The following is a 14,226-nucleotide window of genomic DNA, read 5'->3' on the forward strand; positions in this document are numbered from 1 at the left end:
CTTACCACAGTGACTGCATCATTAAGCAAGGACTCTCCAAACACAAGAATATGCAGCAACTCATTAATGTGGATTTCTTCAAATACAGCCAATACAGCAACTGGATCCACAGCTGAAATGATGCTGGCAAATAGCAAGTTGTCCAGGAGGCTTACTTTCGATAGCTCTGTCCCACCAATCTGGCACACTGCGTACAGCAGAGAGCCTATGAAGAAAGCATTCCAGAGTGTTCCCACCACTGCAAATATCAGGATAGTTCCCAAGTTTTCAGAGAAAGGACGCAGTGGTAGAAAATACCCAGCATCCAAGATAATAGGAGGCAAGAGGTACATAAAGAATACATGAGAACTCAAAACTGGAGGAGTTTCACCAACAGCCTTGATAAGCCCGCCTACAAGAAGGCCCACAACAATGAGCAGACAGCTCTCTGGAACTACATTGGACACGGTGGGGATCACATGGAAACCTGCAAAAGCAAGGAAAGAAAAAAAAAAAATTACCCCATAGTAATGAGTAGAAACAATCATTTATGAAAGATTGTAGAGGAAATTTTTAAGAATGTGACTACTAAATTACCCTTTATTACTTAACCATGATCTTAAAGTACAGGTTGAGTATCCCTTATGAATAATTCTGTTAAAATAATTCAGGAAACTACGGTATCCAGATAAGTATTACTTCTGTGCTGTCTGTCTATCTGGGCATTATATAAAAATACCCAGACATATGTAATCAGTGATCCCAAGCATAGAATTCATTGAATTTTAAGCCACTTTTCTGACTCTTGAATGCTCTATAGGGAGCATTGGCAAATAGAAGCATTTTGTATATATGGACACTGTATTTGCTCACCACTCACACTATGCTCGGAAAACTTGTATTCTCCCTCCATGCCCTAGTGGACGGTAGGGCATGAAAACCAGTTTTAAAATAAAACTTTTTAAAACCATGTCAACCTTTTATAGCTGTCACGCTATGGCCTGTTGACCTTAGGGTGTTGACCCAATGTACGTTGACAGAATACTAAGGATCAGAGGAACTGAAGAAACAACTCTCTGAAATATTGCTTATACTGTAGAAGTGTTCCTTTGTTTTTATGAAGCATAGACTATGTAAGTACCAAAGCAAACAATTAAAATGCATCCATGTATTGTTCTAAAGCTTCCAATATCAATATTGCAAGGTTAAGGCTGGGTACACATCTAAAAGATATGTGCAAATCATTTGTTCTGCATACACACTGCCCAATCAGTTGTGACTGATGTCACAACTGGGAGGGATTTACATGGACCTGCCCAGTTGCCCTTTCAACCAACACTGGCTTGTGCATCCTCCTGTACACACAGAACAATGCTCCTATACATCTTCCATCAGCTGTGCAGTCACAAAACATGTGGGTTAGGGATTGGATATAGGAAGACACTGCCCAACCTACTAGAACAAAGTACTAAAGGGGGGGGGGGGGGGGTACAACAATAGAAAAACAATGCGAAAACAGTGACTGCACCTGGGATACTGCTGCCCAAGATCACCCTAAGACTCCCAAATCCTAGACAAATAGCAACAAAACAAATGGTGATCCTAGGGTGCTGTAAGCCCCCTCCTAAAGATAGAGGTAGTAGTCCCAAAAGGTGCTGTATCTACGACTCCTCATTGTGATCAACTCTTCCGTCTGGTCGTTCCTTTTAAACACTCTGAACGGACCTGAAATAGGTGCCCTATGTGCACATAGCAGGTTCTTTGCTCTTCTCTATCTCTGCATGCAGGTGGAATAACACCATTCATACTACATCAAAGTAGGTGACCATTGAAAATGACACTCACCAGGGCCAAGTTCCCTATGGGCACTGAATGGTTTCTTTAATCCTGTTCCTTTTCCTCACAGAACACAGGTGACTCGCTCACTCCAAATGCTTGTGTAAACACGATTTATTCCAATGGTGAAAAACATCCATAAAAGATTTCCATAAAACAATGCTAAAATGAGCAGAGACTGCCAGGGGCGAGTGGTGGTCTGGGTTACCTCCCTATCCGGATGGAAGGATCCCCCAATAGCTGAATATGACGCTCAGCACCAGTCCACAAGCCTCCTAGGTGTCCCCCCTCTAGATACTTTCTAGATACTATGGACCTAGTCAAATTTATAATGTAAATATTTATTCTGTACTTGGTGCTGATTAGAATGGCTTCACCTGTACTCAACTCTCTACTGGGCTGTAAAACTTTCAGCATTGGCAGAAAACGGTTCACATTTCTATCCTACTATTAAGAGTAATTAAAAAATAATGTCAATAGTTGTGGAGTATGGACCCTGGCAGAAGTGCACCTCATTAGGGGCGGGATGTACTAAAGGGAAAATGCGGTAAAACTGGGATTTTACCGCATTTTCCTATGTACCAATACCCGTCCGTCCCGTTTTTGCTAGGCAGGGTATAGCCACCCTCTGGGTGGCGATACCTTTAGAAGCCCATAGGCTTCTATCGCCGCCCGCCATCCACGCGCCCCCCCTCCCGTCCTCCTTTGATCTCCTCTTCCCCCAGCAGGTGTCATAGCCGGCAGGACATCCGGCTTCAGGGGGGAGCAGGAGATAGTGTTCCCACTAGGCTGTTTTAGCGGGGCGCTGCGCCCTGCCCGATTTTTACAGGGCAAAATGCGCCCTGCCCCTCTCGCAGCGCCCCGCTAAAACAGCCTCATGGGGAAGCCCAGCGTCGCCGTAGACGGCGATGCCTGGCGCTTCCCCGGCAGCACAGTGGCTTCGGAGGGGCCGGGCCCGCCCCCTTTGATGACAATGGTGGCCCAAGCACGCCTTTCATGATGGCGGCGGCCCGGGCACGCCCCCTTCATGGCGTCGGTGGCCCGGGCACGCCCCCAGCTGTGACGTCGGCAAGCCCGGTCCGCCCCCCAGCGCCCTGCCCGCTGTCACTCCTAGAGTGAACACTAGGAGATGCAGGGGGACACTGGCAGCCGCCGGGATGTGACGGAGACCCCCGCTCACCACATCACAGGTATCGCGGGGGTCTCCGTCACCGCAACCCGATGCTTGCCGCATATGTTAGTACATATGCTGCAGCATCGCGGCGGATGTCAAGCGAAGGGAAGCGATGTATATTAATACATCCCGCACTAAGAACAAATAGGACATTGCTACTTATTGCAAGATACCAAGAAACACTTAAGTGGCCTACACAAGGGAAGATGTGCTGAGCATTCTGAGCGATACCAGAACGCTCAGCACACAGCGATGTGTCAGCACTGTGTGCTGAGTAATCAAGGCCAATGTTCTCCGGTGAGAATGCTGGCCATGACCAATATCCAGCATGCTGGATATTAATCACCGGTTGACAGCAACGCGCAGGGCTGTGCATCCTCCACATGGAGCAATCTAGCAAGATCGCTTAAAAAATGCCTCTACATCGCTAAGTGTGTGGGGCCCCATAACAGTCACCAATACAATGGAATATCTAGGCTATACACATACACCTCAGGTTTTTATAGATTAGTTGGTGATTTTTTTTCCCCTTCTCCTTTTTGCCCACTACCAGCAGCACAACAGAGTGGTGGGTAACCCCTTATTCATGCCATAATATAAAAAAAAGGTACATGGACACCTCAAGACACAAGCAGCTATTTCTATCTCATCTTTAAATTCAATAGAACCATTTATTTTAAACTGTGTTCAGCGTTTGTTTTAGCACCCGGCACCTTTCAAAACCATGCAGTCCCTCTTTCCTACATGGGGTGTCGATCAATGATGCAGTGATTCTAGCACACTCTGGTCTGCCTATTAGTGCTGAAATACAGAACAGGCTGTGCTTTAAGCACCACAACAGAGAGACACCCTTGGCAGGAAAGAGGAACTGCACAGGTTTTAAAAAGGTGCAGGGTGATAGACAGGTGCCAAATATGGTTTAATCTTTGCAGCTTTTATCACTGCATAGAATACTTCTCCATCAAAGTTATGCATTACAATTACTATAACCAACACTCACTAGACAATATCAGAAACGTAATATTTCCATTGTATTTAAGAGGATTCCTGTGCAAGCGTGTTTTTTTCCTGTGAATACTGCAACATATAATTAGCGGTGGTGAGTTGCACCATATTTGGTCTGTAACTGTTGCAGATGTAAGTAATTCCAGTAGGTGGTTTTGTGCACGCCTCTCAGTTAAGGCCCTATACACTAGTCAGAGGCACAAGTTGGGCCTGATTTCCCTTCAACTTTCCCAGGAGTGCTTCAATCAGATTTGTCACTTGATGTGCCATTTTCACATGCACTTTATCGCATGTAGGAGGACTCCCAGGGAGCTGCCAGGAAATGCAAGGGGAAAAAAAAAAAAAATCGGATGCTATACATCGCAGGTGCTAAAAAGCACCCATGATGTGCAGTGACGGCTGCGCCTCTGATTTATGTTATGTGAAGCATATTCAACCTCCAACTCAGACCCAATGCTCATGAGATACCGAACAGATCACATGTGTTTTGGCCACTTTCAACCGATTTCTTGGCCCAATCGGACGGAATGTAGTGATAAGTGGCCAAATTGCACTAGTGTATGGGCATCTTAAGACTGATAGTCTGTGACATACGCACCATCAGTATTGACAGGCCACAGGGAAGAAACTTTGTCATGACAAGATGAAGTGAGTTGAAAACCCATTGGTATAAGTACAACCAACCATTAATAGACTAGCAGAATTGTATGCCACTTTGAATATAGAAAGGTGCGGTCTTTTATTTATAAACCCCCTTAATAGCCAAACTACATGATTACGCTAAACTGAAAAGACTAATACAGTACTAATGTAAGAAGCGTTGGGAATATATATCTAGGATACAGCTGAAATTGTACTGAAAAATTAAGCAGCGCGAATTCAAACTAGTTACTTTTGAGGTGAAAACAATTATTTCACATTGTAGCCATTATTACATAGAGATTACCTCACCATTCTAAAATTGAATTTATAATCAGTCACTGTGGTAAGTCCACAGTAGACAAAGTTTTGTAACAAAACTATTTAAGGTAGTTGTACTAGATACAAATGATCGTTCTTATAGATGCCTATAACACATTATAGAAAAGCAAAGAGAAAAATCTAATTTAAAGATCAGAATAGAAATACATTTTCATAACTAAATCTTGGAATGCCTACCGGCTTTTCAGGTTTTTATTGGCTCCAGATTAACTTAATATGATTATAGAAATGAGTGTTCCAAATAGTTTGATTTTGTATAACAACAAAATTATTAATAGCAAGCTATATGGAAACTAAAATGACATCATACACTACAACAATATGGCGGATCCTGAAGTCTGGACGTTGGGAGTGATTCTATCTGATTTTGTATTTGGGCGTCTTTTTTGCATAAGATATATCTCATGCAATTGATCAAGCAAAGAAAATCGCATGAGATATCTTATATGGTATACAATTGTACCATAAAGATATATCTGATGGGCTGAATTAGCGGGCTAGGGGGGCTGGAAAGGCTAGTCAAACTTCCTGATATATATTGCATGCACAAAAAAAATCACTCTTTATTCCATCAGATTCTGATAAATCACTGGTGCAGTACGAGCGACCTAGGGAGCTCCTGACTGCACATCGGATGGTAAAACACATTCAATTTGACACTTTACAAATGATAGAATTGGACCGAAAGGTCGGAATTTAATTAATTAAATTAAGCATGGTTATAGTGTATGGTGGCCTTTAAGAATGTTAGATGTTTCACAGCCACACCCATAGTTCCCAAACATTTTTGTATCACAGCGCCCTAGAATTTTATTTTCAGGGGAACCCTTGTCCAAATATTTCCTCTCCTGTATATGATTAGTGATGGTCAGCTAGCCATATCAGCAGAGAACTTACTAGTGTAGGTCTTCGTAAAGGTGCCCATACACGTACTGATTACCCAGTACTTTTTGTGCTAAAATAGCATTGTTGTGCATGCGATGCGATGCTATTTTAGCACAAAAAGTACCAGGAAATTGGTATGTGTATGGGCACCTTTACTCTGATTTATGTCTAATGTTAATGCATCCAAGGTATGTAACCAACCTTGATTAATATAATTCTGCCAGGCAGCAGTTAACAGGTAGCCATGGAGACCAACAGCGTCTATGCACCGTGACTTGGTGGGTCACGTGATGTTGCATAATAACGCGTTTGGTTGCCGTGGTGACGAGACGCTATTAAATATTCAGATGCGCCCGGTGACTGAGGCATGCATTGATGTGTGACATTGCTGGGAGGACATGCTCGGTGTCCTTTGCGGCGAGACGCTACTTAGTATTTAGATATGCCCAGAGCTTGATGATGGAGGCACGTGGTGACATTGTCTGTCACAGAGGGTGTGTCCTCCAGAGGGAGAATGGCTATATAATGCCTGTATTTGGAGGGGATACGGTCGGTTGGTCGACACCACTAGGTCAACATACTGGAAGGCTGACAGGTGGTTAGGTTGACAGTGAAAAGGTAGACGTGGGGTTTTTCCTTGTTTTTTGAGCTGACAGGCAGTATATCATGCCCTACCATCCACTAGGGTGTGGTGGGAGAATAAAATAGTGTGCTGGGCGCATCGAGGCACCATGCCCGAAGCATGACGTGCGTAGTGAGCCATGCAAGGGGATGCGGTGCACTTAAAACGGTGTCCAGGTCGACATTCGGGTAAAAAAAAAAAAAAAACAATGAAAACCCCATGTCGACCTAACCACCTGTCGACCTTGTGCCATGTCGACCATCTTTAGGTCAACCCAATGATCCCATTCCATTTGGAGTTCCGGTTGTTATGACGCTTACATGTAAGGCTCTGCTAATTGGCTGGCTGATTATTGATTATTATGTGTTTAGAGCGCTATATACTGGGCTGGCTTGCTTACTTCTATGGGTCAGTCCAGAATGAAGGCTGCATTAGCCGAAACGGGCTTGTTGACTTCCATTCTTATTTTGTGTTTTGGATGGGTAAATATTTAAGTGTCCCACTATGGATTTTTTTTCCTATTTTGCAAACTAGTCCACTGATGTTGGGACAAATAAATTGGAAGATATTTCTCTAATAAAAAGGTGAGCTACCTATCGTATATCCATCTTGGACACATGGGGCGGTATTCAATGAGCCTGATTCGCCATGTTTTTATGGCGAATTTGTGCTGTTTGGCGAATTTTTGACAAAAACGGTGAATCACCCTATTCAATGACCACATGGCGAATACATTTGAAGGTTTTTTTTCACCATGATTCACCGAGTAGCAATCGCTATCTTTTTATGGAGAAGTGGAATGTGAACTTTTAAAATAAAGTGTTTTGTTTTTTACATTTGGTGTCTAAAAATCCGGAATTTTATTCTGAGGAGGGGCATGCTACTTTTATTCATGTGCTGTAAGCACATGAATATATATTTAATAAAAAAAAAATATATATATATATATTTTTTTTTTTTACACAGCAGCCAGCAGGGGGCGCCGGAGCCGAGCCGCTCATTACATATTCATATATTCACTGCACCCGATGTTACGATCGGGTATAGTGAATATACACTCCCCTGCTGGCACCCCCGGGGGGCAGCCTGTGCTGCCTGGCACCCGGGGAGCCCACCTGCCCCCCACAAACGTTCAGGGGCAGGCAGAGAGACTTCCATCTCTCTGCCTGGCACCCTCCTCAGGCTCCCTGTGGCATTCGCCGCAGGAGCTCATATTCGCCTGTCAGGGGCAGCGAGCCCCTGACACGTTGAATACCGGAGCCCGCTGGCTCCGGAACGTGGCGAATGTGCAGCGAATCCGGTACTTGTGAGTTATCCGGGCTCCCGATTTTGGGTACTTAAAGCACAGCAATCCATAAACCACAAACATACAGTACTAGAAACTAATTTTGTTCGCTAAGTTCGGTACTTGTGAGTTATCTGGGCGTCCGATTTTGGTACTAGATCGCATGCGATTTGCGATTTACATGCGATTTAGCATGCGATTTGCATAAGATTTGCTATTCATTTCATTACCCCACTATCCCCAAAGTGTGTCTATCAACGTGAACCCGAAGCGTGGCGAGCGCAGCGAGCCCGCGAGGGGCGGCGGTACGCGTCCTCCGACCTTTTCATGCCCTACTATCCACTAGGGCGTGGAGTGAGAATAGAGCCCGAAGCGTGGCGAGCGCAGCGAGCCCCGCGAGGGGACGCGGATACCTGTGAAGCCCGCAAGGGCACGCGGATACCTGTGAAGGTGTCCGCGTCCGCTCGCCACGCTTCGGGCTCGGTGGCTCGCTGCGCTCGCCACACTATTCTATTCTCACTCCACGCCCTAGTGGATAGTAGGGCATGAAAAGGTCGGAGGACGCGTACCGCTGCGCTCGCCACGCTTCGGGTTCACATTGATAGACACACTTTGGGGATAGTGGGGTAATGAAATGAATAGCAAATCTTATGCAAATCGCATGCTAAATCGCATGCAAATCGCAAATCGCATGCGATCTAGTATTAAAATCGGACGCCCAGATAACTCACAAGTACCGCGAATCCTAAAAAGGATTCGCTGCACCTCGCAGGTATTCACATTGAATACCGCCCATGGTTTCTATAAAAATGTATTCAGGACTCTGCACCCGCACAAAGATTAATGAGTGCGGCTCATTCAAGATAGATATATAGATATAGATATCCAGACTGTGATCCAGCACTGCCCGCTGGAGCCAACACTCACCAATAAAGAATGTTGCCCGGGTGCACATCCATACAAGAGGCTTGTAATCGTCAAGTAATAAGAGTTACTTGTCAGTAAAAATAGAAAACAAGACACCATTAATAAGAACAATGCCCTTACTTGGGGGTTACACATTTCACTGATAAAAGCACACAATTGGTCAAACAAGTAAAATCTTTGTGGCCAATAGTCAACAGTGACATTGATCTGAAAAGTTCATACAAACACACGCCTGATGCCGAGTTATGTAAGAGGGCCCAATTTGAATGATCTTCTTGTAAAGACTGACATTACAGGTCATGGAAAAGCACCTCAGGCACATTTCATGACCAGAAAACCTGGATGTTATAAAGGTTTGGGATGTGCCACCTGTAACCACATGGTAGCAGGAGATCAATTTAGGCATCTATACACAGGAGAGGCATATAAGACCAAATATGCACTGACTTGCTCCTCACGCTATGTGGTATACTTGCTGTCTTGTCCATGTGGGAGACAACAAGACAGTTCAAGGAAAGAATGGGCCAACACAGAGCGGCAATCAGGGCTGCTCTCCTGTGCTGTACGAGCGAACACGCAGTGTCGAGGCATTTTGCCGAGGCTAGACACAGCATGGCCACACTGCGGTACCACATGATTGACCACTCTCTAAGAGGGGGTGATCATGGTAAACAACTTTTACGCAAAGCGGGCAGATGGATTGATAAACTAAACACTATCAGTCCAAATGGTTTAAATGCAGCCCTCAATTTTAGTTGTTTCTTGTGATGATAATTCTATAAAGGTCACACTAAGACTGTATTGTTAGAAAAAGGAGTGTCCTAGTTAAATAAGGTCAAAATCTATGACAGAGGATCAACTCTAATCTCTCCTATGCACAGAGCCATGTAGGGGTCTTTGAATAGGTACTCCCAGAGGATCTGTAAATATACACAGGATATATTTTAGTCACAGATTATATATTAATGCTATATGCCTAACAAATTTTTATTATGGATTTTTTTCACCGAGGTTGGCACTTGTTTATAAATTTTACAGTTTTTTTTAGTTTTTCACACAAACCAGTGAGTGCACAAACAACATTCACTGGTTGATTTTTCTTATAATATAATTGAAGTAGTTCAATAGACACAAAAAGATCATTTTAACAAACAGACAGCAAGGTAGTGGGTGATATTGAAGCATAAAAAAAAAATTCTGTTCAAATAGAGAGAAGAAAACAATGTAGATTTGATTGAATTGGAACCATCTAGTGGTGATATCACTTAATCCGCACTGACAACACTTTATGTCTATGATATAGAGCAGGGGTGGGGAACCTTTTTTGTGCCAAGGGCAGTTTGTGTGAAGAAAAAAATCCTTCGGGGGCCAGATGTAAAAATGTATCTTACAAATTGTCCTGCTGCAGCCGTCCCACGCTCTGGTGGCTGCCGCTGAATAGGCCTGACCGTTTCTGGCTGCTGTTGATTAAGAGGAATCTTGTGAGAACTACCGACCTCTCGCGAGAATTCCCCTGTACTTGACTCACGGCAAAGCTGCCAGGCGGGTGGGAGGGCCACTGAGACCAGCTACGGGGGGCTGCATACGGCCCCCGGGCCTGAGGTTCCCCACCCCTGATATAGAGTATAATTTTCACCGTGTTTTTTACAAATATTGAAGTCATGGTCAGTTATATGGTAATAGCGGTCACTAAATACATACACATGTTATATTTGTCACATTTTGCTTAATAGCTATTATATTTGCAGAGCTGTCCCACCAACATTCCTGTCCCCCGGCTGGCGCCACGTCACTTCCGGTCGGTAAACCTGGAAGTTCATCCAGTTCCAGATCGGTGGGCGGATGAAAGGTGTGGAGGCCTGATACTGGTAATGTATAAATGTAATTTTTTTCACGGTTCATGTCCTGGAGACAGGCCCCGACCCCTAACGCCGTAGGCACTATACAGTAAACTTTTTACAGCTTAAAGCCCCGGAGTGATGCCTCTTTATTGTGGATATCTGAGTGACAGAGGATTACAAGCCTCCTGTATGGATGTGCACCCAGGTAACATTCTTTATTGGTGAGCGTTGGCTCCAGCGGGCAGTGACGGATCACAGTCTGGATATAGATAGATATTATTTAATTAGATTATCTGGACCTCGAGACCTCAAAATAATTAGAAATATACAGACTCCATTAAAAATTACTTGCCTACCCGTTTTATTACATGAAAAAGTTTGTGTACTATCTCAGGGGTAGATTTACGAAGTGGCGTTGATGTGTAAATGCGCTATCCCCGTGCGCTGAAGCAGGGGATAGCGCATCGCCTAATCTATCACACCTGCCGAGCGTTTACTCTAACGCCGGCGGTGTGGGGCAGGAGGCATAGCGCAGGGGCGATATTTTGCACTGCGCCCCTGCCTCCTGCCAGATTTATGAACGGTCAGCATCGCTGACCGTTCCGCCGCCTGCAGCTGTCGACTTCGCCAGCTGCAGGCGGCGATGCCCTATACCTACAGCAGGGACAGCGCTGTCCCTGCTGCTGGAGCTGAGCTGGGATCTCGCGAGATCCCGCGCATGCGCAGTGAGCCGGCCGGGGGTAAAGGAGACGGCGCATCAGTATTAACTGATGCGCTGTCTCCAGGAGGGACATCGCCGGAGGGGGGAGTTAGTGCTCCCCCACTACGGCGGCAAGATCTTAATAGATCTTGTCGGTGTCCCCTCCTGCTTCGCCTCGCTGATGAGGCGAAGCAGGAACTGTTATAGCGGCGCGATAGGCGCCGCTATAATAAATCTACCCCCCAGTCACTGAATTTGAATGCTATGCAATAATTTTCTTACACATATTTAGTGCCAGTTACATATCATTTCCCCAGTAGGTTTTTAGCTAATTGAAAATAAATTTAAAAAAAATAAATAAAAAAAAAGTACATACTGCTGGAAAACTATGGTTTTGGGAATAATTTGGATAACTGATATTTGGATAAGGGTTACGCAAACTGTAATAAAAATAAATGTATACTTTATGTGATCAAATTTGAAAGTGCGATCGTAATGTGTTATTATACAGACATGAAAAGTGTATTATTCATTTATACATGTGCTGCCAGGATAATTAACATTTAATCAAGAATCAGTACAAATCATAGAACATCAAGTACCCCTCTGCTGGTGAGTCACTTTAGTTCTACAACTATTGAAGGAGTTCCTGCCATCCATGAGTACTTATTTTAGAAAGGCATCCTGGCAAACTATTATAGTATTTGGAGTGCCAGCCATTCATTCATAGATAGGTAGGATAGATAGAGAACCATTTTTAAAGAGGATAAGCTGAGAACTGTCCTCTGCATAAAATTGTCACTGACTGAATAAGCACTAGCCCAGAGTGACAGAGTTGCAAATGTAATTGCCAGCACATATCAGTGTAATCTCTTCTGGGATAGCTACACAGCAATCTCCCTTGTGAAGAGCTGACCGCTACTGCTGTTTCAGTCATGCAGCAGTAATACCCTACTAGGCTGCCCACATGCCATCGAAGTCTAGGACCTGGTGCCAGGCACAGGCTGCCACTCACCCAGCTTCATCAGGCATGCCAGGAGAATCCACAGAGCGATCTCAAAAGGGGCACGGACGTGTGCGTAATCCAGGTCCAGCACCGGGAACAGCTTGCGCCTGGAATGGTCACTATGATTATTGCGGCCGCCAGCGTGGTGCGGGTCCGGGGTGACCCCGACGCCTTCCATAAAATCCGGGGTGAATCCATGTACCTCGGGAGCAGAGTTGGAGGCAGAACTGGCATCAGGGGAGAGCCCAGGCCCCAAGGAGAGGATGAGGAAGATGTACAGCGCCCACCTGCAGCCTGGCAACTCCGGGAAAACCCTCATTGTGACAGCAGCAAGAAGAGCACCGCCCGCTGCTGTACCCTGCACCGCTCACTGCACCGGACTCATGCACCGCACAGCGCCGGCTGCCCCCGGCACATACTGCGCTAGATCATACAGATGTCACTCAGCGCTCCCCGGGCTCATGTGTGCAGGCAGGCTGCGTGTGTATGATGTACATGCTGCATCCCGGGACGTCACCTAGGAACCGGTGCGGATAATATATGCCGGGTGTACGGCAAACAGGAACACACACACACCCCGCCCGGCCTCCGCTCTCTCTACTGGAAGTCACTATGTCATCCGGAGGTTACTGCTCCCATCAGTGAGGAGGAAGCCGTGGCATGTACGTTACATATGTGGACATTCAGGGAGAGCGAGTCTATGCGGCGCGTTGCTGCTATTCCCAATAACTGACCACCTCCGGCAGCCGCCAGACTCCCACTCCGAGTCCCCACCTTGTGCTGGCGGTTACCACTACTTTAATTGCACAGCAACCGAGAGGAAGGCTGGCACTAGACTAGAAGGGATCTGAGTTGGCGATCGCTGTAAAGGTCGGCCAGCGACACCTGCTGGAGTGGAGACGCCAGTAATCTCACATCCCCCTTAATTTTTATATCTTGTGTGTACTGTAGTGTAGGCGTTGTTCTTGTTTGCTGCACTGTAATAATGCGGTCTGTTCATTGAGCAGTTTGAAGAAACTCAGGGAGACCGAGGTGTGCTCCCAACACCCTGTGCAGTGACCTAAATCGTGCACAGGGGGCGTACTTATGCATACCTCCAAACATGACCCTCTCCAGGAGGGAAACAATGCTCTGCTTCTGGACTTTCCTCTTAATGTATGATTGCCATCACCTGTTTTCAACAGGTTTACTAATAAGAAAGGTGTTTCTCCACAGGTAATGGCAATCATACCTTTAGAGGAAAGTCCAGAAACAGATCATTGTGTCCCTCCTGGAGAGGGTCATGTTGGGAGGTATGCTTATGGCATGCTTGCCTACCTGGCCCTCTCCTTCAGGGAGAAAATGCTCTGTTCCTGGACTTCCCTGGTAATGTATGGCCGCTTCTCGGCCTTTTGGCTAAGATCAAGTGTAGTATCTGTTCTTATCAGTGGGTATGGACTGGCCTCTGGCAGAGAATAGAGAAAGGCTGGACTGAGTAGCTGCTCTGATTGGCGGAGCGTGTGGGACCCCTCTTTTTTGCCTGGGAGTGGTGAAAAGTCTGGCTGAGTACCTTCACCTCTGCCTTTGGTAGGAGGTGTTGTTTCCATAAATCCACTGGTAAGAGGGGGGGAGAAACACTGGGCCTAGTAGTTTGACTCTCTTGACGGGGTTCGTAGCCCCCAAAGGATGAGACAGCGAAAGGCTCAGTCTAGTATCCATTCCCAGAGAGCGGAGAAAAGCTGAGACCGAGTAGATTGGTCCAGGTCGGGGGGAACCGTGCCTCCGGCCTGGGGACAGCGAAAAGCTCAGCCTAGTATCTTAACCCTGGGAGCGGAGAAACACTGGGACTGAGTAGATTGCTCTTCCGAGGGGGGTGCAGCCCCTAAGGGAGTCTTTCGAAAAGCCCAGTGGAGTACCCATTCCCATGCCAGGGGCTGGAAAATGCCCTACGATGGGAACAGAGAAACCTTGGTCGGACGCTGATCGGTCGGTTGCTTGGAGTCCGA

General features: G+C 45.9%; 1 protein-coding gene and 1 pseudogene across 1 annotated transcript in view; one reads left to right on the forward strand and one right to left on the reverse strand.

The window, feature by feature from the left end:
- SLC9A1 (solute carrier family 9 member A1) overlaps window positions 1–13,067 on the reverse strand; it is a 31,296-nt gene extending 18,229 nt beyond the window's left edge. The window contains exons 1-2 of the mRNA XM_083173316.1: window positions 12,251–13,067; window positions 6–466 (exon numbers count right to left, since the gene is read on the reverse strand). Of these exons, the coding sequence (XP_083029442.1) occupies window positions 6–466; window positions 12,251–12,560 (771 nt within the window). The 5' untranslated portion in view covers window positions 12,561–13,067. The remainder of the gene's footprint in view (window positions 1–5; window positions 467–12,250) is intronic.
- Window positions 13,068–13,616: 549 nt separating this feature from the next.
- On the forward strand, window positions 13,617–13,752 carry LOC146060898 (U2 spliceosomal RNA; annotated as a pseudogene).
- Window positions 13,753–14,226: the final 474 nt, after the last annotated feature.

This window comes from Crinia signifera, chromosome 2 (genome assembly GCF_055691185.1).
Source record: "Crinia signifera chromosome 2, ASM5569118v1, whole genome shotgun sequence".
NCBI lineage: Eukaryota > Metazoa > Chordata > Amphibia > Anura > Myobatrachidae > Crinia > Crinia signifera.